Source organism: Scyliorhinus torazame, chromosome 10 (genome assembly GCF_047496885.1).
Source record: "Scyliorhinus torazame isolate Kashiwa2021f chromosome 10, sScyTor2.1, whole genome shotgun sequence".
In the NCBI taxonomy this organism is placed as follows: Eukaryota; Metazoa; Chordata; class Chondrichthyes; order Carcharhiniformes; family Scyliorhinidae; genus Scyliorhinus; species Scyliorhinus torazame.
Genome location: NC_092716.1, coordinates 1,153,804 through 1,179,287, shown reverse-complemented (window position 1 = coordinate 1,179,287; position 25,484 = coordinate 1,153,804). Strand labels below are relative to the sequence as shown.

At 49.0% G+C, this 25,484-nt stretch overlaps 1 protein-coding gene across 1 annotated transcript in view; it reads left to right on the top strand.

The window, feature by feature from the left end:
- The window catches only part of tango6 (transport and golgi organization 6 homolog (Drosophila)), a 301,792-nt gene that overhangs the window by 38,610 nt on the left and 237,698 nt on the right, over positions 1 to 25,484 (top strand). The window contains exons 5-8 of the mRNA XM_072466775.1: positions 7,721 to 7,888; positions 8,434 to 8,508; positions 23,244 to 23,353; positions 25,426 to 25,484. Of these exons, the coding sequence (XP_072322876.1) occupies positions 7,721 to 7,888; positions 8,434 to 8,508; positions 23,244 to 23,353; positions 25,426 to 25,484 (412 nt within the window). The remainder of the gene's footprint in view (positions 1 to 7,720; positions 7,889 to 8,433; positions 8,509 to 23,243; positions 23,354 to 25,425) is intronic.

Sequence of the window (25,484 nt, the reverse complement as noted above, 5' to 3'; positions counted from 1 at the left end):
ACATGGGGGATTTTAATCTGCATATCGATTGGTTTAACCAGGTTGGTAAAGGCAGCCTTGAGGAGGAGTTTATAGAATGTGTCTGGGATAATTTCCTGGAACAGTATGTAATGGAACCTACAAGGGAACAAGCGGTCCTAGATCTGGTCCTGTGTAATGAGGCAGGATTGATTAATGATCTCACAGTTCGGGATCCTCGTGGAAGGAGCGACCACAATATGGTGGAATTTAAAATACAGTTGGAGGATGACAAGGTAAAATCAAACACTAGTGTTTTGTGCTTAAACAAAGGCGATTACAACGGGATGAGAGAAGAACTAGCTAAGGTAGACTGGGAGCAAAGACTTCAGGGTGAAGCAGTTGAGGAACAGTGGAGAACCTTCCGAGCGATCTTTCACAGTGTTCAGAAAAGGTTCATGCCGACAAAAAAGAAAGACGGTAGAAAGGGGAAAAATCGGCCGTGGATATCTAAGGAGGTGAGGGAGAGTATCAAATTGAAGGAAAAAACATACAAAGTGGCAAAAATTAGTGGGAGACTAGAGGACTGGGAAGTCTTTAGGGGACAACAGAAAGCTACTAAAAAAGCCATAAAGAAGAGTAAGGTAGACTATGAAAGTAAACTGGCTCAGAACATAAAAGCAGATAGTAAAAGCTTCTACAAATATATAAGACAAAAAAGAGTGGCTAAGGTAAATATTGGTCCTTTGGAAGATGAGAAGGGAGATTTAATAATAGGAGATGGGGAAATGGCTGAGGAGCTGAACAGGATTTTTGGGTCAGTCTTCCCAGTGGAGGACACAAATTACATGCCAGTGACTGATGGAAATAAGGATATGATAGGTGAGGACCTTGAGATGATTGTAATCACTAAGGAGGCAGTATTGGGCAAGCTAATGGGGCTAAAGGTAGACAAGTCTCCTGGCCCTGATGGGATGCATCCCAGAGTGTTAAAAGAGATGGCTAGGGAAATTGTAAACGCACTAGTGATAATTTATCAAAATTCACTAGACTCTGGGGTGGTCCCAGAAGATTGGAAAGTAGCAAACGTGACACCACTGTTTAAAAAAGGAGGTCGGCAGAAAGCGGGTAATTATAGGCCGGTAAGCTTAACTTCGGTAGTAGGGAAAATGCTGGAATCTATCATTAAGGAGGAAATAGCGGGGCACCTGGAGGGAAATTGTCCCGTTGGGCAGAAGCAGCATGGGTTCACAAAGGGTAGGTCGTGTCTGACTAATTTGGTAGAATTTTTTGAGGACGTTACCAGTGCGGTAGATAACGAGGAGCCAATGCATGTGGTATATCTGGATTTCCAGAAAGCTTTTGACAAGGTGCCACACAAAAGGTTGCTGCATAAACTAAAGATGCATGACATTGAAGGTAAAGTGGTAGCATGGGTAGAGGATTGGTTAACTAACAAAGCAGAGAGTGGGGATAAATGGGTGTTTCTCTGGTTGGCAACCTGTAACTAGTGGGGTCCCTCAAGGATCAGTGTTGTGCCCGCAGTTGTTCACAATTTACATAGACGATTTGGAGTTGGGGACCAAGTGCAATGTGTCAAAGTTTGCAGACTGCACTAAGATGAGTGGTAAAGCAAAAAGTGCAGAGGATACCGGAAGTCTGCAGAAGGATTTGGAAAGGTTAGGTGAATGGGCTAGGGTCTGGCAGATGGAATTCAATGTTGCCAAGTGTGAGGCTATCCATTTTGGGAGGAATAACAGCAGAATGGATTATTATTTAAACGGTAAGATGTTAAAACATGCTGCTGTGCAGAGGGACCTGGGTGTGCTGGTGCACGAGTCGCAAAACCTTGGTGTGCAGGTGCAACAGGTGATTAAGAAGGCTAATCGAGTTTTGTCTTTCATTGCTAGAGGGATGGAGTTCAAGACTAGGGAGGTTATGCTGCAATTGTATAGGGTGTTGGTGAGGCCGCATCTGGAGTATTGTGTTCAGTTTTGGTCTCCTTACCTGAGAAAGGGTATATTGGCACTGGAGGGAGTGCAGAGGAGATTCACTAGGTTGATCCCAGAGTTGAGGGGATTAGATTATGACGAGAGGTTGAGTAGACTGGGACTGTACTCATTGGAGTTTAACAAAGAAATGTACAGCACAGGAACAGGCCCTTCGGCCCTCCAAGCCCGCGCCGACCATGCTGTCCGACTAAACTACAATCTTCTACACTTCCTGGGTCCGTATCCCTCTATTCCCATCCTATTCATGTATTTGTCAAGATGCCCCTTAAATGTCACTATCGTCCCTGCTTCCACCACCACCTCCGGTAGCGAGTTCCAGGCACCCACTACCCTCTGCGTAAAAAAACTTGCCTCGTACATCTACTCTAAACCTTGCCCCTCTCACCTTAAACCTATGCCCCCTAGTAATTGACCCCTCTACCCCGGGGAAAAGCCTCTGACTATCCACTCAGTCTATGCCCCTCATAATTTTGTAGACCTCTATCAGGTCGACCCTCAACTTCCTTCGTTCCAGTGAGAACAAACCGAGTTTATTCAACCGCTCCTCATAGCTAATGCCCTCCATACCAGGCAACATTCTGGTAAATCTCTTCTGCACCCTCTCTAAAGCCTCCACATCCTTCTGGTAGTGTGGCGACCAGAATTGAACACTATACTCCAAGTGTGGCCTAACTAAGGTTCTATACAGCTGCAACATGACTTGCCAACATGACAAGCACCAGCACACCCAGGTCCCTTTAGAAGGATGCGGGGGGATCTTATTGAGACATATAAAATTATGATGGGAATAGAGAGGATAGATGCGGGCATGTTGTTTCCACTGGTCGGGGAAAGCAGAACTAGGGGGGCATAGCCTCAAAATAAGGGGAGGTAGATTTAGGACGGAGTGTAGGAGGAACTTCTTCACCCAAAGGGTTGTGAATCTCTGGAATTCCTTGCCCAGTGAAGCAGTTGAGGCTCCTTCTTTAAACGATTTTAAGAAAAAGATAGATGCCTTTCTAAAGAATAAAGGGATTCGGGGATATGGTGTACGGGCCGGAGAGTGGAGCTGAGTCCACAAAGATCAGCCATGATCTCATTGAATGGCGGAGCAGGCTCGAGGGGCCAGATGGCCTACTCCTAGTTCTTATGTGAGTGAATATCTCCAGTGAGCTGTGGATTGTGAGTGTTGCAGTGTGAGTGAGCATCTCCAGTGAGCTCTGGATTGTGAGTGTTGCAGTGTGAGTGAATATCTCCAGTGAGCTCTGGATTGTGAGTGTTGCAATGTGAGTGAATATCTCCAGTGAGCTCTGGATTGTGAGTGTTGCAATGTGAGTGAATATCTCCAGTGAGCTCTGGATTGTGAGTGTTGCAGTGTGAGTGAGCATCTCCAGTGAGCTCTGGATTGTGAGTGTTGCAGTGTGAGTGAGTATCTCCAGTGAGCTCTGGATTGTGAGTGTTGCAGTGTGAGTGAGTATCTCCAGTGAGCTCTGGATTGTGAGTGTTGCAGTGTGAGTGAGCTCTGGATTGTGAGTGTTACAGTGTGAGTGAATATCTCCAGTGAGCTCTGGATTGTGAGTGTTGCAGTGTGAGTGAGTATCTCCAGTGAGCTCTGGATTGTGAGTGTTGCAGTGTGAGTGAGTATCTCCAGTGAGCTCTGGATTGTGAGTGTTGCAGTGTGAGTGAGTATCTCCAGTGAGCTCTGGATTGTGAGTGTTGCAGTGTGAGTGAGCATCTCCAGTGAGCTCTGGATTGTGAGTGTTGCAGTGTGAGTGAGCATCTCCAGTGAGCTCTGGATTGTGAGTGTTGCAGTGTGAGTGAATATCTCCAGTGAGCTCTGGATTGTGAGTGTTGCAGTGTGAGTGAATATCTCCAGTGAGCTCTGGATTGTGAGTGTTGCAGTGTGAGTGAATATCTCCAGTGAGCTCTGGATTGTGAGTGTTACAGTGTGAGTGAGTATCTCCAGTGAGCTCTGGATTGTGTGTGTTGCAGTGAGAGTGAATATCTCCAGTGAGCTCTGGATTGTGAGTGTTGCAGTGTGAGTGAGTATCTCCAGTGAGCTCTGGATTGTGAGTGTTGCAGTGTGAGTGAGCATCTCCAGTGAGCTCTGGATTGTGAGTGTTGCAGTGTGAGTGAATATCTCCAGTGAGTGCATTGTGAGTGTTGCAGTGTGAGTGAATATCTCCAGTGAGCTGTGGATTGTGAGTGTTGCAGTGTGAGTGAATATCTCCAGTGAGCTCTGGATTGTGAGTGTTGCAGTGTGAGTGAATATCTCCAGTGAGCTCTGGATTGTGAGTGTTGCAGTGTGAGTGAATATCTCCAGTGAGCTCTGGATTGTGAGTGTTGCAGTGTGAGTGAATATCTCCAGTGAGCTCTGGATTGTGAGTGTTGCTGTGTGAGTGAGTATCTCCAGTGAGCTCTGGATTGTGAGTGTTGCAGTGTGAGTGAATATCTCCAGTGAGCTCTGGATTGTGTGTGTTGCAGTGTGTGAGAGTATCTCCAGTGAGCTCTGGATTGTGAGTGTTGCAGTGTGAGTGAGTATCTCCAGTGAGTGCATTGTGAGTGTTGCAGTGTGAGTGAGTATCTCCAGTGAGCTCTGGATTGTGAGTGTTGCAGTGTGAGTGAGTATCTCCAGTGAGCTCTGGATTGTGAGTGTTGCAGTGTGAGTGAGTATCTCCAGTGAGCTCTGGATTGTGAGTGTTGCTGTGTGAGTGAATATGTCCAGTGAGCTCTGGATTGTGAGTGTTGCAGTGTGAGTGAATATCTCCAGTGAGCTCTGGATTGTGAGTGTTGCAGTGTGAGTGAGCATCTCCAGTGAGCTCTGGATTGTGAGTGTTGCAGTGTGAGTGAGTATCTCCAGTGAGCTCTGGATTGTGAGTGTTGCAGTGTGAGTGAGTATCTCCAGTGAGCTCTGGATTGTGAGTGTTGCTGTGTGAGTGAATATGTCCAGTGAGCTCTGGATTGTGAGTGTTGCAGTGTGAGTGAGTATCTCCAGTGAGCTCTGGATTGTGAGTGTTGCAGTGTGAGTGAATATCTCCAGTGAGCTCTGGATTGTGAGTGTTGCAGTGTGAGTGAGCATCTCCAGTGAGCTCTGGATTGTGAGTGTTACAGTGTGAGTGAGTATCTCCAGTGAGCTCTGGATTGTGAGTGTTGCAGTGTGAGTGAGCATCTCCAGTGAGCTCTGGATTGTGAGTGTTGCAGTGTGAGTGAGCATCTCCAGTGAGCTCTGGATTGTGAGTGTTGCAGTGTGAGTGAATATCTCCAGTGAGTGCATTGTGAGTGTTGCAGTGTGAGTGAATATCTCCAGTGAGCTGTGGATTGTGAGTGTTGCAGTGTGAGTGAATATCTCCAGTGAGCTCTGGATTGTGAGTGTTGCAGTGTGAGTGAATATCTCCAGTGAGCTCTGGATTGTGAGTGTTGCAGTGTGAGTGAATATCTCCAGTGAGCTCTGGATTGTGAGTGTTGCAGTGTGAGTGAATATCTCCAGTGAGCTCTGGATTGTGAGTGTTGCTGTGTGAGTGAGTATCTCCAGTGAGCTCTGGATTGTGAGTGTTGCAGTGTGAGTGAATATCTCCAGTGAGCTCTGGATTGTGTGTGTTGCAGTGTGTGAGAGTATCTCCAGTGAGCTCTGGATTGTGAGTGTTGCAGTGTGAGTGAGTATCTCCAGTGAGTGCATTGTGAGTGTTGCAGTGTGAGTGAGTATCTCCAGTGAGCTCTGGATTGTGAGTGTTGCAGTGTGAGTGAATATCTCCAGTGAGCTCTGGATTGTGAGTGTTGCAGTGTGAGTATCTCCAGTGAGCTCTGGATTGTGTGTGTTGCAGTGTGTGAGAGTATCTCCAGTGAGCTCTGGATTGTGAGTGTTGCAGTGTGAGTGAGTATCTCCAGTGAGTGCATTGTGAGTGTTGCAGTGTGAGTGAATATCTCCAGTGAGCTCTGGATTGTGAGTGTTGCAGTGTGAGTGAATATCTCCAGTGAGCTCTGGATTGTGAGTGTTGCAGTGTGAGTGAATATCTCCAGTGAGCTCTGGATTGTGAGTGTTGCAGTGTGAGTGAGCATCTCCAGTGAGCTCTGGATTGTGAGTGTTGCAGTGTGAGTGAATATCTCCAGTGAGCTCTGGATTGTGAGTGTTGCAGTGTGAGTGAATATCTCCAGTCAGCTCTGGATCGTGAGTGTTGCAGTGTGAGTGAGTATCTCCAGTGAGCTCTGGATTGTGAGTGTTGCAGTGTGAGTGAATATCTCCAGTGAGCTCTGGATTGTGAGTGTTGCAGTGTGAGTGAATATGTCCAGTGAGCTCTGGATTGTGAGTGTTGCAGTGTGTGTGAATATGTCCAGTGAGCTCTGGATTGTGAGTGTTGCAGTGTGAGTGAATATCTCCAGTGAGCTCTGGATTGTGAGTGTTGCAGTGTGAGTGAATATGTCCAGTGAGCTCTGGATTGTGAGTGTTGCAGTGTGAGTGAGTATCTCCAGTGAGCTCTGGATTGTGAGTGTTGCAGTGTGAGTGAGTATCTCCAGTGAGCTCTGGATTGTGAGTGTTGCAGTGTGAGTGAGTATCTCCAGTGAGCTCTGGATTGTGAGTGTTGCAGTGTGAGTGAATATCTCCAGTGAGTGCATTGTGAGTGTTGCAGTGTGAGTAAGTATCTCCAGTGAGCTCTGGATTGTGAGTGTTGCTGTGTGAGTGAGTATCTCCAGTGAGCTCTGGATTGTGAGTGTTGCTGTGTGAGTGAGTATCTCCAGTGAGCTCTGGATTGTGAGTGTTGCAGTGTGAGTGAGCATCTCCAGTGAGCTCTGGATTGTGAGTGTTGCAGTGTGAGTGAATATCTCCAGTGAGCTCTGGATTGTGAGTGTTGCAGTGTGAGTGAGCATCTCCAGTGAGCTCTGGATTGTGAGTGTTGCAGTGTGAGTGAATATCTCCAGTGAGCTCTGGATTGTGAGTGTTGCAGTGTGAGTGAATATCTCCAGTGAGCTCTGGATTGTGAGTGTTGCAGTGTGAGTGAATATCTCCAGTGAGCTCTGGATTGTGAGTGTTGCAGTGTGAGTGAATATCTCCAGTGAGCTCTGGATTGTGAGTGTTGCTGTGTGAGTGAATATCTCCAGTGAGCTCTGGATTGTGAGTGTTGCTGTGTGAGTGAGCATCTCCAGTGAGCTCTGGATTGTGAGTGTTGCTGTGTGAGTGAATATCTCCAGTGAGCTCTGGATTGTGAGTGTTGCAGTGTGAGTGAGTATCTCCGGTGAGCTCTGGATTGTGAGTGTTGCTGTGTGAGTGAGCTCTGGATTGTGATTGTTGCAGTGTGAGTGAATATCTCCGGTGAGCTCTGGATTGTGAGTGTTGCTGTGTGAGTGAGCTCTGGATTGTGAGTGTTGCTGTGTGAGTGAATATCTCCGGTGAGCCCTGGATTGTGAGTGTTGCAGTGTGAGTGAATATCTCCGGTGAGCTCTGGATTGTGAGTGTTGCTGTGTGAGTGAGCTCTGGATTGTGAGTGTTGCAGTGTGAGTGAGTATCTCCGGTGAGCTCTGGATTGTGAGTGTTGCTGTGTGAGTGAATATCTCCGGTGAGCTCTGGATTGTGAGTGTTGCACTGTGAGTGAATATCTGCAGTGAGCTCTGGATTGTGAGTGTTGCAGTGTGAGTGAATATCTCCAGTGAGCTCTGGATTGTGAGTGTTGCAGTGTGAGTGAGTATCTCCGGTGAGTGCATTGTGACGTTTTGTGCTTGTGTTGTTTTGCACAGTGCTGATGTGATGGACATTCACTGGGGTTTGTGTTGATTTGCAGGTAGACGGGCTGTTTATTATTGGCTGGATGTACCTGCCCCCTCACGATCCCAGAGTCAATGATGCCATGCGCTGCAAACCTTTGTTCCGGATTCACCTGTGGGAAAAGAATAAGGCAGAAGTGGAATGTATGTATGGTCACAAAGGCTCTCACAAGGGTGATATACAGGTAGGGGAAAATGCTGCTTTGTCCATTCATCTTTTGAAAAATAGAACGCATGTTCTTAGGACTAGAATGCACAAGAACTGACTCTTTCAGACTTTGTCATTTCTCTGAAGCCTTTGCTTCTCTGCCAGTCCCTCCAGATCTCGTGTTCAATATTCTGAGTGCACAGCCATGCAGCAGTCCACAACTTACCATGCAGGGAGAATAGCAGACTGTGCAACAAGCAGTCTCTTTAAGGTGTGTGTGTGCAGTGGTGCCTTGTTGGGAATGTGGGGCAGAATGTCTGTTGATGTGAGGAGCTTTCTTTGGAACCATCGTGAAGGGACAGTGCAATACAACAAGTGGGCCACACACAGTAAAGGGAAGTTTGAGGGACATCGCCTGTGCCTTTTGAATGTTGACACTGATTCCTTTTGAGATTTATTTGAGCTGCTGTTTTGTAATTTACTGCCACAGATTAAATAAAGTTGGACTGAGCCATTGTGAACAGGTTTGGTGTTTTTAAGCTTCACAGTCTTGCATCTAGCACAGTTTTATTTTTTTTGCAGATTGTGAAGAAGGATGAATTTTCAACCAAATGCAATCAGACTGATTTCCACCGGATGGCTGGAGGGAGACAGGAGGTAAGTTGTGAGGTGAGGGTTTGACATTCTGAGGGGGCAGATCACCTTTCGAGCAGAAAGTTTGTCAAGGTGAAGGACTGATATTCTGTTAAGGTGAAGAACCTTATTGAAAGTGAGACTCTTTATCCCACCATTCTGGGAGGCGTAAGTTATTATTTAAAAAATATATATATTTATTCAAATGTTCAACGATTTTCAACAAAACACTCCAACCAGAAAAAAAAAGAATAAAGCACAAAACAAGTAAAAATTATACATGAGATTTCCAACAAAATACAATAACCCCCATTTAACAAATAAACACGGCAGTAAGGAAAACGCCCCACTCTAACCTAAATAAAACAGAAAAACCAAACGCTCTTCCCCCCCCCCCGGGTTGCTGCTGCTGCTGACCTCCACCTAACGTTCCGTGAGAAAGTTTAGGAACGGTTGCCACCGCCTGGAGAACCCCTGCACAGACCTCGCAAGGCAAACTTTATCCTTTCCAGCTTGATGAACCCTGCCATATCGTTAATCCAAGCTTCCACGCTTGGGGGCTTCGCATCCCTCCACATTAGTAGGATCCTTCACCGGGCTACCAGGGACGCAAAGGCCAGAACACCGGCCTCTTTCGGCTCCTGCACTCCCGGCTCGTCCGATACCCCAAATAGTGCCAACCCCCAGCTCGGCTTGACCCGGGTGTTCACCACTTTGGACATCGTCCTCGCAAAGCCCCTCCAGAACCCCTCCAGCGCCGGGCATGTCCAGACATGTGGGCGTGATTTGCTGGGCTCCCCGAGCACCTCACACACCTGTCCTCCACCCCAAAAACCTACTCATCCTCGCCCCTGTCATATGTGCCCTATGGACAACTTTGAACTGTATTAGGCTGAGCCTGGCGCAAGAGGAGGAAGAATTAACCCTACTCAGGGCATCAGCCCACAGATCTTCATCCAGCTCCTCCTCCCACTTACCCTTTAACTCCTCCACCGAGGCCTCCTGCAGCTCTTGATAGATCGCCGAGACCTTGCCTTCTCCAACCCATACACCCAAAATCACCCTGTCCTGAATCCTTCGTGCTGGGAGCAGCGGAAATTCCCTCACCTGCCGTCTCTCAAACGCCCTCACTTGCACGTACCTAAAAGCATTCCCGGGAGGTAACCCAAATTTCTCCTCTAGCGCCCCTCGGCTCGCAAACGTCCCATCGATGAATAGGTCCTCCATTCTCTTAATCCCTGCTCGATGCCAGCTCAGAAACTTCCCAGCCATCCTACCCGGAATTAACCTGTGGTTCTCTCTTATCGGGGACCAGACCGAGGCCCCCACCTCGCCCCTATGTCGCCTCCACTGCCCCCCAGATCTTCAGAGTCGCCACCACCACCGGACTCGTGGTGTACCTTGTCGGCGGAAGCGGCAACGGTGCCATCACCAGCGCCCCCAGACTCGTACCAACACAAGACGCCACCTGTAGCCTCTTCCACGCCGTCCCCTCTCCCTCCATTACCCAATTACAGATCATCCCCCCCCCCCTGTTACGCTCCAAAAACACACTCTTCATCCTCGGGGGTCTTATTTGCCCATACGAATCCCGTAATACTCCTGCTTACCCGTTTAAAAAAAAGTCTGGGGGATTAGGATAGGCAGGCACTGGAACACAAACAGGAACCTTGGGAGGACCGTCATCTTGACCGACTGCACCCTACCCGCCAAGGAGAGTGGCAGCATAACCCATCTCTTGAAGTCCTCCTCCATCTGCTCCACCAACCGTGTCAAATTGAGCTTGTGTAGGGCCCCTCAGCTCCTAGCTACCTGGATCCCCAGGTATCGGAAGCTCCTCTCCGCCCTCTTCAGCGGTAGCTCGTCTATCCTCCTTCCCTGGTCCCCCGCATGCACCACAAAGAGCTCACTCTTCCCCACGTTGAGCTTATAGCCCGAGAAGTCTCCAAACTCCCTAAGGATCCGCATAACCTCCGCCATCCCCTCCACTGGGTCTGCAACATGTAACAACAGGTCATCAGCATATAATGACACCCGGTGTGTCCCCCCGGACCAATCCCCTCCAGTTCCTAGACTCCCTCAGTGCCATGGCCAGCGGCTCAATTCCCAGTGCCAACAACAAGGGGGATAAGGGACACCCCTGCCTTGTCCCGCGGTACAACCTAAAGTACTCCGACCTGCGCCGGTTCGTGGCCACACTCGCTACTGGGGCCCCATATAACAGCCTGACCCATCTTAAGAATCCTTCCCCGAACTCAAACCTCCCAAGCACTTCCCAGAGATACTCCCACTCCACCCGATCAAAGGCCTTCTCCGTGTCCAAAGCCGCCACTACCTCCACTTCCCCCTCCACTGAGGGCATCATGATCACATTTAAGAACCTCCGCACATTTGTGTTTAACTGCCTGCCCTTCACTAACCCAGTCTGGTCCTCATGGATCACCCCCGGGACACAGTCCTCAATCCTCGTAGCCAGCACCTTCGCCAACAACTTAGCATCTACATTGAGGAGCAAAATCGGCCAATATGATCCACATTGCAATGGATCCTTATCCCGCTTCAAAATCAACAAGATCAGCGCCCGGGACATTGTCGGGGGCAGGGTCCCCTCCTCCCTCGCCTCATTGAAAGTTCTAGCCAGCAACGAGCCCAACAGGTCAACATACTTTCTGTATAATTCAACCGGGAACCCATCGGATCCTGGGGCCTTCCTGCCTGCATGCTGCCCAATCCTTTAACCAGCTCCTCCAGCCCAATCGGCGCCCCCAAAGCAGCCACCTGCTCCTCCTCCACCCTCGGGAACCTCAGTTGGTCCAAGAATCGCCGCATCCCCTCCCCCCTCCCTCCGGGGGTTCAGACCTATACAGATCCCCATAGAAGCCCCTACATACCTCATTTATTCTCCCCACACTCCGCACCGTATTTCCCCCTCTATCTCTAATTCCACCAATCTCGCTCGCTGCCTCCCTCTTACGAAGCTGATGTGCCAGCATCCGGCTCTCCTCCCCATACTCATATACCGCCCCCTGCATTTCCCTCCACTGCGCCTCTGCTTTTCCCGTGGTCAATAGATCAAATTCCATTTGGAGGTTTCGTCGCTCCCTAAGCAGCTCTCGTCGGGGGGCCTCTGCGTAGCTCCTGTCCACCCTTGATATCTCCCCCACCAATTTCTCCCTCTCTCACTTCTCCCTATGGGCCCTAATGGAAATTAGCACTCCCCTAACCACCTTCAGAGCCTCCCAGACTACCCCCACCTGCACCTCCCCGTTGTCGTTGGCCTCCATGTATCTTTGAATGCACCCCAGGATCCGCCCGCCCACCTCCTCATCTGCCAACAGTCCCACATCGAGGTGCCACAACGGGCGCTGGTCCCTCTCCTCCCCCAACTCAAGCTCCACCCAATGCGGGGCATGGTCCGAGATGGCTATAGCCAAATATTCCGTTCCCTCCACTTTCGGGATTAGTGCCCAACTCATTATAAACACATCTATCTGGGACTAGGCTTTATGGACGTGCGAGAAAAAAGAAAATTCTCTGGCCACTGGTCCGGCAAACCTCCACGGATCCACTCCCCCCATCTGGTCCATAAACCCCTTGAGCACCTTGGCCGCAGCCGGCCTCTTACCCATCCTGGACCTGGAAATATCCAGTGCTGGGTCCAGCGCCGTGTTGAAGCCCCCCCCCCCTTATCAAGCTCCCTGCCTCCAGATCCGGGATCCGACCCAACATATGTTTCATAAATCTGGCATCATCCCAATTCGGGGCATATACGTTCACCAGTACCACCCGCGTCCCCTGCAACCTACCACTCACCATCACGTATCGACCTCCATTATCTGCCACAATATTCATCACCTCAAACGACACCCGCTTCCCCACCAGTATCGCAACCCCTCTATTCTTCGCATCCATTCCCGAGTGAAAGACCTGCCCTACCCATCCCTTTCTCAGCCTGACCTGATCTGCCACCTTCAAGTGTGTCTCCTGGAGCATGACCACGTCGGCCTTCTGTCCCTTTAAGTGCACGAACACCCGGGCCCTCTTGACTGGTCCATTCAGGCCCCTCACATTCCATGTTCTCAGCTGGATCAGGGGGCTACTCTTTTCCCCCCCTCCCCTTATTATTCAGTACCTGATCAAAGTCTTTTTCGTTTTATTAGTGTCACAAGTAGGCTTACATTAACACTGCAATGAAGTAACTGTGAAAAGCCCCTAGTCGCCACATTCCGGCGCCTGTTTGGGTACACTGAGGGAGAATTCAGAATTCTCAGCCGGTATGGGAATTGAACCCGCTCTGCTGACCTTGTTCTGCATCACTAACCAGCTGTCTTTGGTTGGGGAAAGAAAGACTTGCATTGATATAATGACTCTGGACATCCCAAAGTGCTTCACAGCCTATGAAGTGCTTGTTAAAGTATAGATGCTGTTGTGATACAGGAAACTCTCAAAAAAAAACAAGTGATACTGACCAGATTATCTGCTTTTTGTGATATTGTTTGAGGGATGAATATTGTTAATGGCACCAGAGAAAACGCTCCTGCTCCTATTACGAACCCGGACCAGACATCAACAATGGCTCGGGTACTGGGCAGAAAAGGCAATATTTTATTTAAATTTTGTAAGACTGTGAGGAAAGGAATCCTCGCTCCAGGAGCGATTTCACCCAAAATAGGGATAGGGTCTGCTCGTTCTCCCTGTGTCTGCATGGGTTTACTCCGGGTGCTCCGGTTTCTTCCCACAAGTCCTGAAAGACGTGCTGTTAGGTGAATTGGACATTCTGAATTCTCCCTCTGTGTACCTGAACAGGCGCCGGAATGTGGCGACTGGGGGATTTTCACAGTAACTTCATTGCAGTGTTAATGTGAGCCGACTTGTGACAATAATAAAGATTATGAAAGGAAACTTTATACCAACACAGTATTGAAATCTTTAACATCACACAAGGAAATAGTTTACAATTACCCCTTAAACAATGCTAATCAATACAGTGACACAATAACCCTTAACTGCTATCTTTATTCCCACTAAAACAACAGAACCATCTCAGATCCCAATCCACTTTTAAATACAGTTAGAACTCAGCAATACTTACTGTACAGAGATGTTTTGAATACTCCACTGAGAAAGAGAGATCTTTTGAGACTGCTTTGAAGAAAAAGACCTGACACCATGACAGAATAATGCAGAATCTCTGGCTGTATTTCTTCAGAACCTTCTCAGCTCACCTTCCAGCCAAAAACATAAGAACTAGGAGCAGGTGTCGGCCATCTGGCCCCTAGAACCTACACCGCCATTCAATGAGATCATGGCTGATCTTTTTGTGGACTCAGCTCCACTTACCCGCCCACTCACCGTAACCTTTTATTCCTTTACTATTCAAAAACTAACACTGAAAACCTCAACACCTGATTGTTTCAACCCCTGGCTCCTCTCATTAACTACATCACCTCACTAAAGTGAACACAATGTCTCTGATTAACTACTCTGCAGGGAGCCCTCCGTAAGCCCAAACCTTTACAATGCCCCCACCTCCTGTAGCCACAAAGCCTGACTGCCTTGCAAATCAGGATTTTTTACAAGACACTACTTCAGCAGTCCCTCACACCCACACTAACCTAGGTGACTAACCCTTTCTGCACCAAATACATAAAATACAATAAATCGGAAATGTGTACATTCATCTCACACATTTTTTAAATGGTGCCGTAGAAACTTCTACATTGACTTGAGATCAGCTGCGGCTTTGCTTTGAAGGATGGCTCTTTCAACAATGCAGCACGCCCTCAGAACTGAACTGGAACGCTGGCTGAGATTTACCTCCAGATTCTGCAGTGCTTTTGAACCCTTTGTCTGGGAGGTAAGAGTGTCACCCACAGAACCACAGTGCCATTCTTTTATTTATTTGTGGGTTGAGGATATCATTGAGAAGGCCAGTATTTATCATAGAACTAAAGCATGGCTACATCACAGAAGGAGGCCATTTGGCCCATCGTGTGTGTCAGCTCACTGCAAAGACAACTTGGCTCGTCCCATACCACTGCACCTTCCCCATGGCCCTGTAATGTTTTTCTAGTCCCACACCACTGCACCTACCCCGTGGCACTGTAATGTTTTCCTCATCAGCTAGTTATCCAATTCCACGTTGAAGGCTTCAATTAAATTGATCTGTCACAGATGGTGCGTTCCTGACCCAAAACACAGGCTTTGTAGAAAAAGGTTTTTTGTTATCGCCTTTGGTTCGTAACATACGAACAAGGAACTATTTGCCCCCTCAAACCTGCTCTGCCGTTTAATAAGATCATGGCTGATCTGATAGTCACCTCCAATCTGCATCCTGCCTACCCCCAATAACTATCACTCCCTCGCTTACCAAGAATTCATCCACCTCACCCAAAAAATAGTCAAGTATCTGCTTCTAACCCCTTTTCAGCAAGAGTTCCAAAGAGTTGACCGTCTGAAAGAAGCAATTGTGCCTCCATTTTAAATGAGTGACCCCTTTATTTTTAAACAGTGACCCCCCCCTAGTTCTAACCTCTCTGCGAGCTCTTCCTAACAAATCCACTTTTTACTTAACTTACAGTCGTTCTTTTTCATGTACTTAATGATCCATTGAGTTGCTCGCAGAAAAATACTTTTCTCTGTACCTTGGTACACGTGACAATAAACAAATAAATCCAAAATCCAAAAATCCTTTCCTCATCACCCTGTCAAGTCTCCATACAATGTAAGCAATAGTGGTCAGGCATCATTTATTGCCCATTCCTAATTGCCCTGAGAAGGTGGTGAAAGGAGTGAATGTTCATGGGAGGAGAGCCAGTCAAGCGGGGCTGCTTTAACTTGGATGGTTTCGAGCTGCTTTGTTGGAGCTGCACTCATCCAGGCAAGTGAGGAGTATTTCTGCTCTGTCGTTCAATGATTACTCGTCAAGGCTCCTTAAGCAGCACCTGTCAAACCCACAAGTGCTAACTCCTAGATGGACAAGAGCAGCAGGTATTCAGGAACACCACCACCTGGAAGTTCCCCTCAAAGTCGCTCAGCATCCTGACTTGGAAATATATTGCCGTTTTTTCACTATAGCTGGGCAAAATCTTGCACCTCCCTCTCTAACCACACCTATACCACATGGACTGCATCGGTTCAAGAAGACAATTGGGGACGGTCAACAAATGCTGGCCTTGTCTGCGATGCTCACGACTTGTGGAAGTATTGAATAAAAACCATTGTGCTGAGAGAGGGGTGGAGTCTTGCCTCCTAATTAACCCTCCGATGGAGTGTCAGTTCCAAGGCACAGCTCTTCTGCTGAATTCTTCAGTGTTCGGGTGGGAATCCCACCGATCAGAAACCGTCTGCCCTGGATTCACTGGAATTGGTGCCTCTTGCAGTTGGTGCTCAAACTGGAAGAATATTGAGATGTGGGAGGGTGGAAGCTGCTAATTGGCAGGTGGTTTCCTTGCGCACAATTGATCTAATGCAATGAAACTTTGTGGAGTCCCAGACTTATTGCCTCCTGACTTCCACTGTGCCATTACCTTTGGTGGGTCAGTTCTACTGGTGGGACAGGACATATCCGAATGATGGAGGAGTCTGGAATACTGAGTCAAAGCTGTGAATGGTTCCGTGATTAGTGATGTCAGACTCCTCTATTAGACAGCTCTCCTATATTGGTGCATGTCCCCATTTATTATTGAGGAGGACGTTACAGGGTCTTTGTCGCACCGATTCCGAGGTCGTTGCTGGTTAGTCTTTCCTGTTTTTATTATTACGTTTGATACCATGAGTGGTTTGAGAAGGCAGTAAAAAGGCAACCTCATTGCTTTGGGTCTGAATTTGAATCCTTCCCTGATGGACGTTAATGAACCGAGTATGTTTTTGTGACAATATGATGGTTTCATGGTCACCATTACTGAGATAGGTTTCAATTTTAATTGAAATATTTTTTTAAAAGGTGGCACAGTGGTTAGCACTGCTGCCTCACAGCGCCAGGGATCAAGGTTCAATTCTGGCCTTGGGTGGCTGTGTGGAGTTTGCACTTTCTCCCTGTCTGTGTGGGTTTTCTCCCAAAGTTCAAAGACAAAGACAGTCCAAAGATGTGCAGGTTAGGTGGATTGGCCATGATAAATTGCCCTTAGTGTCCAAAATTGCCCTTAGTGTTGGGTGGGGTTACTGGGTTATGGGGATAGGGTGGCGGTGTTGACCTTGGGTAGGGTGCTCTTTCCAAGAGCCGGTGCAGACTCGATGGGCCGAATGGCCTCCTTCTGCACTGTAAATTCTATGATAATCTATGATGACATAAACATATAAAATAGGAGCAGGGGGAGGCCATTCGGCCCTTCGAGCCTGCTCCACCATTCATTATGATCACAGCTGATCATCCAACTCAATACCCTGATCCCGCCTTCCTTTAGCCCCAAGAGCTATATCTAATTCCTTTTTGAAATTACACGTTCTGGCCTCAACTACTTTCTGTGGGAGCGAATTCCACAGATTCGCCGCTCTCTGGGTGAAGAGATTTCTCCTCACCTCAGTCCTAAAAGGTTTACCCCTTATCCTCAAACTATGACCCCATGTTCTGGACTCCACCACCATTGGAAACATTCTTCCTGAATCTACCCTGTCGAATCCTGTTAGACTTTTATAAGTTCCTGTCTAATCCTGGTAGAAGTTTGTACGTTTCTGTGAGATCCACTCTCGCTCTTCTAAACTCCAATGAATATAATCCTAACCGATTTAGTCTCTCCTCAAATGACAGTCCCGCTAGCCCAGTATTCAGTCTGGTAAACCTTCACTGCACTCCCTCCATAGCAAGAACATACTTCCTCAGATAAGGATATCAAAACTGGATACAATACTTCAGGTGTGGCCTCACCAATTCCTTATGCAACTGCAGTAAAACATCTCTATTCACAGGAGAGGCGACTGAGAGAGCTGCCGTTTACGTTAGTAAAGGGAAGCTTTAGGTACCTAGGCATCCAAGTGGTGCAGAAATGGGACCGGCTGCATCAATGGAATCTGGCCCGGCTGGTGGACCAAATGAAGCACTATTTTCGGAGATGGGACGCGCTTCAGTTGTCTCTGGCTGGGAGGGTGCAAACAGTGAAGATGACGGTCCTCCCGAGATTCCTATTTGTGTTTCAGTGTGTCCCCATTTTTATTCCGCGGTCCTTTTTTAAGCGGGTTAACAGAGTGATCACTGGCTTCGTCTGGGCGGGCAAGACCCCGCGAGTAAGGAAGGTAATGCTTGAGCGGAGTCGGGGAGAGGGCGGGCTGGCGCTGCCAAATGTTGGCAACTATTACTGAGCGGCTAATATAGCCATGATCAGGAAGTGGGGGAGGGGTCGGCATGGGTGCGCATGGAGGCGGCTTCATGTAAGGGCACCAGTTTGGGGGTGTTGGTAACTGCGCCTCTGCCCTTCCTACCGGCACGGTACTCCACCAGTCCAGTGGTGGTGGCGGCCCAGCAACGTGTAGGAGCAGTGGGAGCATCGGTCTGGGCCCCAATCTGTGATAATCACCGGTTTGCCCCGAGGAGTATGGAAGGGGGGGTTCCAGTTATGGCGGAGAGCGGGGATTGAGAGGATGGGGGATATGTTCATAGAGGGGAGCTTTCCGAGTATGAGGGCGCTGGAGGAGAAGTTTGGGTTGGCGAGGGGAAACAAATTCAGGTATTTGCAGGTGCAGGACTTCCTTCGTAAACAGGTGTCAACCTTCCCGCTCCTACCGCTAAGGGGGATTCAGGACAGGGTAGTTTCCAGAGGGTGGGTAGGAGAAGGGAGCGTCTCGGACGTTTATAAGGAGCTTATGGGGTCGGAGGAGACGCAGACCGAGGAGCTGAAGCACAAGTGGGAGGAGGAGCTGGAAAGTGAGATAGAGGCTGGTCTATCGGCAGACGTGTCGAGTAGAGTCAACACGTCTGCAACATGTGCCAGGCTCAGCCTGATACAATTTAAAGTTGCTCACCGGGCTCACATGACAGTAGCCGGGATGAGCAGATTCTTTGGGGTGGAGGACAGGTGTGCAAAATGTGCGGGAGGACCGGCGAACCATGTCCGCATGTTCTGGGCATGTCCGAAGCTTAGGGGATTCTGGCAGGGGTTTGCAGATGTCATGTCCACGGTGTTAAAAACAAGGGTGGCGCTGAATCCAGAGGTGGCGATTTTCGGGGTGTCGGATGATCTGGGAATCCAGGAGGAGAAAGAGGCCGACGTTCTGGCCTTTGCCTCCCTGGTAGCCCGGATTCCGGATGGATACTATTAGCTTGGAGGGACTCAAAGCTCCCGAAGTCGGAGACCTGGCTATCGGACATGGCTAGCTTTCTCTGTTTGGAGAAAATCAAGTTCGCCTTGAGAGGGTCACTGTTAGGGTTCACCCGGAGGTGGCAATCGTTCGTCGACTTCTTTGCGGGAAATTAATCGTCAGAAGACCGGGGGGGGGGGGGTAGTTTAGATTAGAGTCGGGGGTCAGTAAGGGTGGGACCTGTACGAGAGGTAAATGGCTTTTGCACTATGTTTATGGTTTCATGTATATTATTTATTTTGTTGTTGTTACTATACCGAAAATACCTCAATAAAATGTTTATTACAAAAAAAATCTCTATTCCTATACCCAAATCCTCTCGCTATAAAGGCCAACGTATCATTTGTCTTTACTGCCCGCTGTACCTGCTCGCTTACTTTCAGCGACTGATGCACGAGGACACCAAGGTCTCGCTCAGTATTTACTTCTCTCAATTTACACCCATTCAAATAATAATCTGCCTTCCTGTTTTTGCTACTGAAGCGGATAACCTCACATCCATCCACATTATACTGCATCTGTCATGCACGTGCAGGTTAGGTGGATTGCCATGCTAAATTACCCCTCAGTGTCCAGGCATGTGCAGGTTAGAGGGATAGGGTAGGGGAGTGGGCCTAGGTAGGGTGCTCTTTCAGAGGGTCAGTGCAGACTCATTGACCCCCAGCACTATAGCGATTCTATGATTTTGATTTTAATACAATTTAAAGTATTCCATCTAACATGGTGGGTATGAGCTTGTGATTCTGGAGCATTTGTCTGGATCTCTGGATTACTGGTCCAGTAACATAGCCACGTAGCTATACTTTATTGTATCTTTATTTTCTGGATATTTTTCTGTTTTTCTTTGATTTCATAATTCCATTATTTTTCCTACCACAGTTATTTAGCTAAGAGGTCTATCATAGTTACCCAAACTTATTAGTCCATTGCTAAATATTAGCACTGAGTAACTGGTGAATCTTTCTACCATTCCTGGTCATTTAAAAAGTGCTTTTGTGATTCCATGATTGGGCGGCACTTGCTGAGCAATCCCAAATGTGCTCAGAGCTACACCAATGAACAATTTAAGATTGTCATTAATGCAAGAATGCAAGTACATCAAGCAGTTCGGAAGACAAACGGTATGTCCGCCTTCCTTGCGAGAATTTAAGTACAGGAGCAGCGATATCTTACTGCAGCTGTACAGGGCCTTGGTGAGATACTGGAGTATTGTGTAAAGTTTTGGTCTCCTTACTGAAGAAACAATATACTTGCCATAGAGGGAGTGCAGCGAAGGTTCACCAGACTGATTCCTGGGATGGTAGGATTATCGTATGAGGAGAGACTGGGTCAACTGGGCCTGTATTCTCTGGGGCTGGACAGATTGGATGTAGAGATGTTGGTTCCTCTGGCTTGGGGGGGGGGGGGGGGGGGGAGGGGGGGGGGAGGGAGGGAGGGGAGGGGGAGGGGGAGGGGGGGGGGGAGGGGGGGGGGGAGGGGGGGAGGGGGGGGGGGAGTGGTATATAACGAAGGTCTCAGGATATGGGGTGGGCCATTTAGGATAGAGGTGAGGAGAAATCTCTTCACAGAGGGTGGGGAACCTGAGAACTCTCTACCACAGACGGTTGTGGAGGCCAAGTCACTGAATATGTTTAAGGAAATTTCTAAAAGTGTCAATATTTAAGGTCCATATTTAAGAACTCAGCGACCAACTTAAATGAGTATGCCACCACCGTCACAGACTTCATCAGCAAATGTGTGGACGACTGCGTGCCAAAGAAAGCAGTACGTACGTTCCCCAACTGCAAACCATGGCTCAATGGCGAGATTGACTCCCTACTGAAGGACAGATCTGAGGCGTTCAAGGCAGACGACCCTGACCTATACAAGAAATCCAGGTACGACCTCCGCAAAGCCATCCGGAATGCCAAGAGAGAATATCAAACCAAGCTAGAGTCACAGACAGACTCTCAGCGGTTGTGGCAAGGACTAAACAACATAACGGGCTACAAAGTGAAGCCGAACAGTATCTCTGGCAGCAGCGCACCCCTCCCCGATGAACTCAATGCATTCTATGCTCGGTTCGAGCAGGTAACCAATAATCTGCTGGCGAGTGCCCCAGCAGCCCATAATTCACCCATACCCACCATCACAGCTTCCGAAGTCAGATTGGCCTTCCTGAAAGTGAACCCTCGGAAGGCGACGGGCCCGGACGGGATCCCTGGTCGTGCACTCAGAGCCTGCGCGGACCAGCTGGCAGAGGTATTCACGGACATCTTTAACCTGTCCCTACTCCACTCCGAGGTCCCCACCTGCTTCAAGAAGACCACCATCATACCGGTACCCAAGAAGAACCAGGCTACGTGCCTCAATGACTACCGACCAGTGGCCCTGACTTCAGTCGTAATGAAGTGCTTCGAGAGGTTGATCATGAAGCGCATCACCTCCATACTCCCAGATCGCCTTGATCCACTGCAATTCGCATACCGCTGCAACCGGTCCACATCAGACACCATTTCCCTGGCCCTACACTCATCCCTAGAGCATCTCGAAAACGAGGACTCCTACATTAGACTCCTATTTATTGACTACAGCTCCGCCTTCAACACCATAATCCCAGCCAAGCTCATATCAAAGCTCCAAAACCTAGGACTTGGCTCCCCACTCTGCAACTGGATCCTCGATTTTCTGACCAACAGACCACAATCAGTAAGAATGAACAACAACACCTCCTCCACAATAGTCCTCAAGACCGGCGCCCCGCAAGGCTGCGTACTTAGCCCCCTACTCTACTCTCTGTACACACACGACTGCGTGTCAAAACTTGGTTCCAACTCCATCTACAAGTTTGCTGACGATACGACCATAGTGGGCCGGATCTCGAATAACGATGAGTCCGAATACAGGAGGGAGATAGAGAACCTAGTGGAGTGGTGTAGCGACAACAATCTCTCCCTCAATGCCAGCAAAACTAAAGAGCTGGTAATTGACTTCAGGAAGCAAAGTACTGTACACACCCCTGTCAGCATAAACGGGGCCGAGGTGGAGATGGTTAGAAGTTTCAAATTCCTAGGGGTGCACATCTCCCAAAATCTGTCCTGGTCCACCCACATCGACGCTACCACCAAGAAAGCACAACAGCGCCTATACTTCCTCAGGAAACTAAGGAAATTTGGCATGTCCACATTGACTCTTACCAACTTTTACAGATGCACCATAGAAAGCATCCTATCAGGCTGCATCACAGCCTGGTATGGCAACTGCTCGTCCCAGGACCGCAAGAAACTTCAGAGAGTCGTGAACACCGCCCAGTCCATCACACAAACCTGCCTCCCATCCATTGACTCCATCTACACTTCCCGCTGCCTGGGGAAAGCGGGCAGTATAATCAAAGATCCCTCCCACCCGGCTTACTCACTCTTCCAACTTCTTCCATCGGGCAGGAGATACAGAAGTCTGAGAACACGCACGAACAGACTCAAAAACAGCTTCTTCCCCATTGTCACCAGACTCCTAAATGACCCTCTTATGGACTGATTTCATTAACGCTACACCCTGTATGCTTCATCCGATGCCAGTGCTTATGTAGTTACATTGTATATGTTGTGTTGCCCTATTATGTATTTTCTTTTATTCCCTTTTCTTCTCATGTACTTAATGATCTGTTGAGCTGCTCGCAGAAAAATACTTTTCACTGTACCTCGGTACACGTGACAATAAACAAATTCAATCCAATCCATTAAACAAATCCAAGGATATGGGGAGAGAATGGGAGTATGGTGTTGAGAGAGGATCAGCAATGATACTGAATTATGGAGCAAGCTTGAAGGGACGAATGGTCTCCTATTTTCTATGTTCCTGTTCTGGGTTTGCAGTGTGGCACATGTGAAAGCTACATATATATAAGTAGAGACTTTTTTGCAGGCAAACGGAATATGTCCAGGCATTGCACCTTTTTTGAATTAAACAAAAACATGGGTGCTAATAGTTCCGTGGTACATTCTCCATGGCAATGCCTCGACCAATCAGCACATTTTTCTGATGCATTTTAATTGTTGCTCCCTTTGAAATTTGGCATTCTTGCCTCTGTCCTAATGGGTGCAAGATGAAAAAACTTTGACAGCGTGTCTCTTTATTTTCAGCAATACTCGATGCTTTCATTTAGAATCCCACATTCCTGGCTGTCACCAACATTATCAACTTGTTCTTTCTCTTCCCCTGTTGCTAGGGTTGGTGGGTCGTTCCAGTATTTGCTCTTTCTATTTGCAGTTTTCAGTGTTTGTATCTTTACTGAGGCAAATTGTTTCAGCTGCTCTTCGTTCCCAGAGGTGGTGTTGCCGGATTTGCAGCCAGTGACCAGGAGCAGCTGCTGTGTTCACTGAGCTCTGGAAAGGCACTCGAGGTGGGTGCGGTGGTTTGTGGCCGTGGTAACAGTGGGTTCCTTCGCAGTACTGAATTTCTTTGGTTAAATTGTGTTTGGACAACAGGAATTCCGGACATGGCTGGCGGAGGAATGGGGGCGAACTCTGGAGGATATTTTCCACGAGCACATGCAGGAGCTAATCCTCATGAAATTCATCTATACCAGTCAGTACGAGTGAGTTGACTGTCAAACCAACTTTTGTACCCTTCAGTAATTGGGACTCCGTTTGCCTGGGGAAGAGCCTGTGCCGAGGGTGGTGGTGTCCAGGGTGCTGGGGGCACAGGAAGGGCTTTTGTTCCAATGTGTTCAGGGGCGGGGGGGGGGGGGGGGGGGGTTGAGGAGCTGCCACGTGGTAATCCCCATTGGGAATGCTTGTTATCAATGGCATACTCTGGTCCACTGGCTTTAAATCGAATGACTTTGACAAAGCTTTTCCCGACTGTTAAGGGACTAGTTAGCTAGTGGTCAGGGCATCCATGCTGAGTAAGGTAGAGTGTGTAATCATAGAATCCTTACAGTGCAGGAAGAGCCATTTGGCCCATTGAGTCTGCACCAACCCTCAGAGCTCCTACCTGGACCCACGACCCTGCCCGATCCCCGTAACCACACGTAGCCTGGGCCCACTACCCTATCCCCGTAACCACACCTAACCTGGGCCCACGACCCTGCTCTATCCACGTAACCACACCTAACCTGGGCCCACTACCTTGCCCGATCCCCGTAACCACACCTAACCTGGGCCCACTACCCTATCCCCGTAACCACACCTAACCTGGGCCCACTACCCTGCCCGATCCCCGTAACCACATCTAACCTGGGCCCACTACCCTGCCCGATCCCCGTAACCACACCTAACCTGGGCCCACTACCCTGCCCGATCCCCGTAACCACATCTAACCTGGCCCACTACCCTGCCCGATCCCCGTAACCACACCTAACCTGGGCCCACTACCCTATCCCTGTAACCACACCTAACCTGGGCCCACGACCCTGCTCTATCCACGTAACCACACCTAACCTGGGCCCACTACCCTATCCCCGTAACCACACCTAACCTGGGCCCACGACCCTGCTCTATCCACGTAACCACACCTAACCTGGGCCCACTACCCTGCCCGATCCCCGTAACCACACCTAACCTGGGCCCACTACCCTATCCCCGTAACCACACCTAACCTGGGCCCACTACCCTGCCCGATCCCCGTAACCACATCTAACCTGGCCCACTACCCTGCCCGATCCCCGTAACCACACCTAACCTGGGCCCACTACCCTATCCCCGTAACCACATCTAACCTGGCCCACTACCCTGCCCGATCCCCGTAACCACACCTAACCTGGGCCCACTACCCTATCCCCGTAACCACACCTAACCTGGGCCCACGACCCTGCTCTATCCACGTAACCACACCTAACCTGGGCACACTACCCTGCCCGATCCCCGTAACCACACCTAACCTGGGCCCACTACCCTGCCCGATCCCCGTAACCACACCTAACCTGGGCCCACTACCCTGCCCGGTCCCCGTAACCACATCTAACCTGGCCCACTACCCTGCCCGATCCCCGTAACCACACCTAACCTGGGCCCACTACCCTGCCCGATCCCCGTAACCACACCTCACCTGGGCCCACTACCCTGCCAGATCCCCGTAACCACACCTAACCTGGGCCCACTACCCTGCCCGATCCCCGTAACCACACCTAACCTGCACATCTTTGGACTGTGGAGGAAAACTTGAGCACCTGCGGAAATCCACGCAAACATGTGGAGAATGGGGTGGTGCAGTGGTTAGCACTGCTGCTTCACGGCGCTGAGGATCTGGGTTCAATCCCGGCCTAGGGTCACTGTCCGTGTGGACTTTGCACATTCTCCCCATGTTTGTGTGGGTCTCTCTCCCCCACAACCCAAAGATGTGCTGGGTAGCTGGATTGGCCACGCTAAATTGCCCTTAATTGGAAAGAAAGAATTGAATAATCTAAATTTATTTTATAAAAACTAAAAAAAAAAAAGACGTGGAGAATGTGCAAACTCCACACGGTCACCCGAGGCCGGGATCCAACCCGGCTCCCTGGCGCTGTGAAGCAGCAGTGCTGGCCACTGTGCAGCCCCGAAGGAGTCGGGGCCTTGCTTGGTATTGGGGTGCTCTGGTGGAGCTGGGACAGTGATGATCAGGAATTGGGGATGGTGATTTTGACTTCTTTGGACATGAAGGTGAGGTATCCTTACACCTTGTGTTTTACAGTAACTGCCTGACGTATCGTAGGATCTACTTGCCGCCATCCAGTCCAGAAGATCTGATAG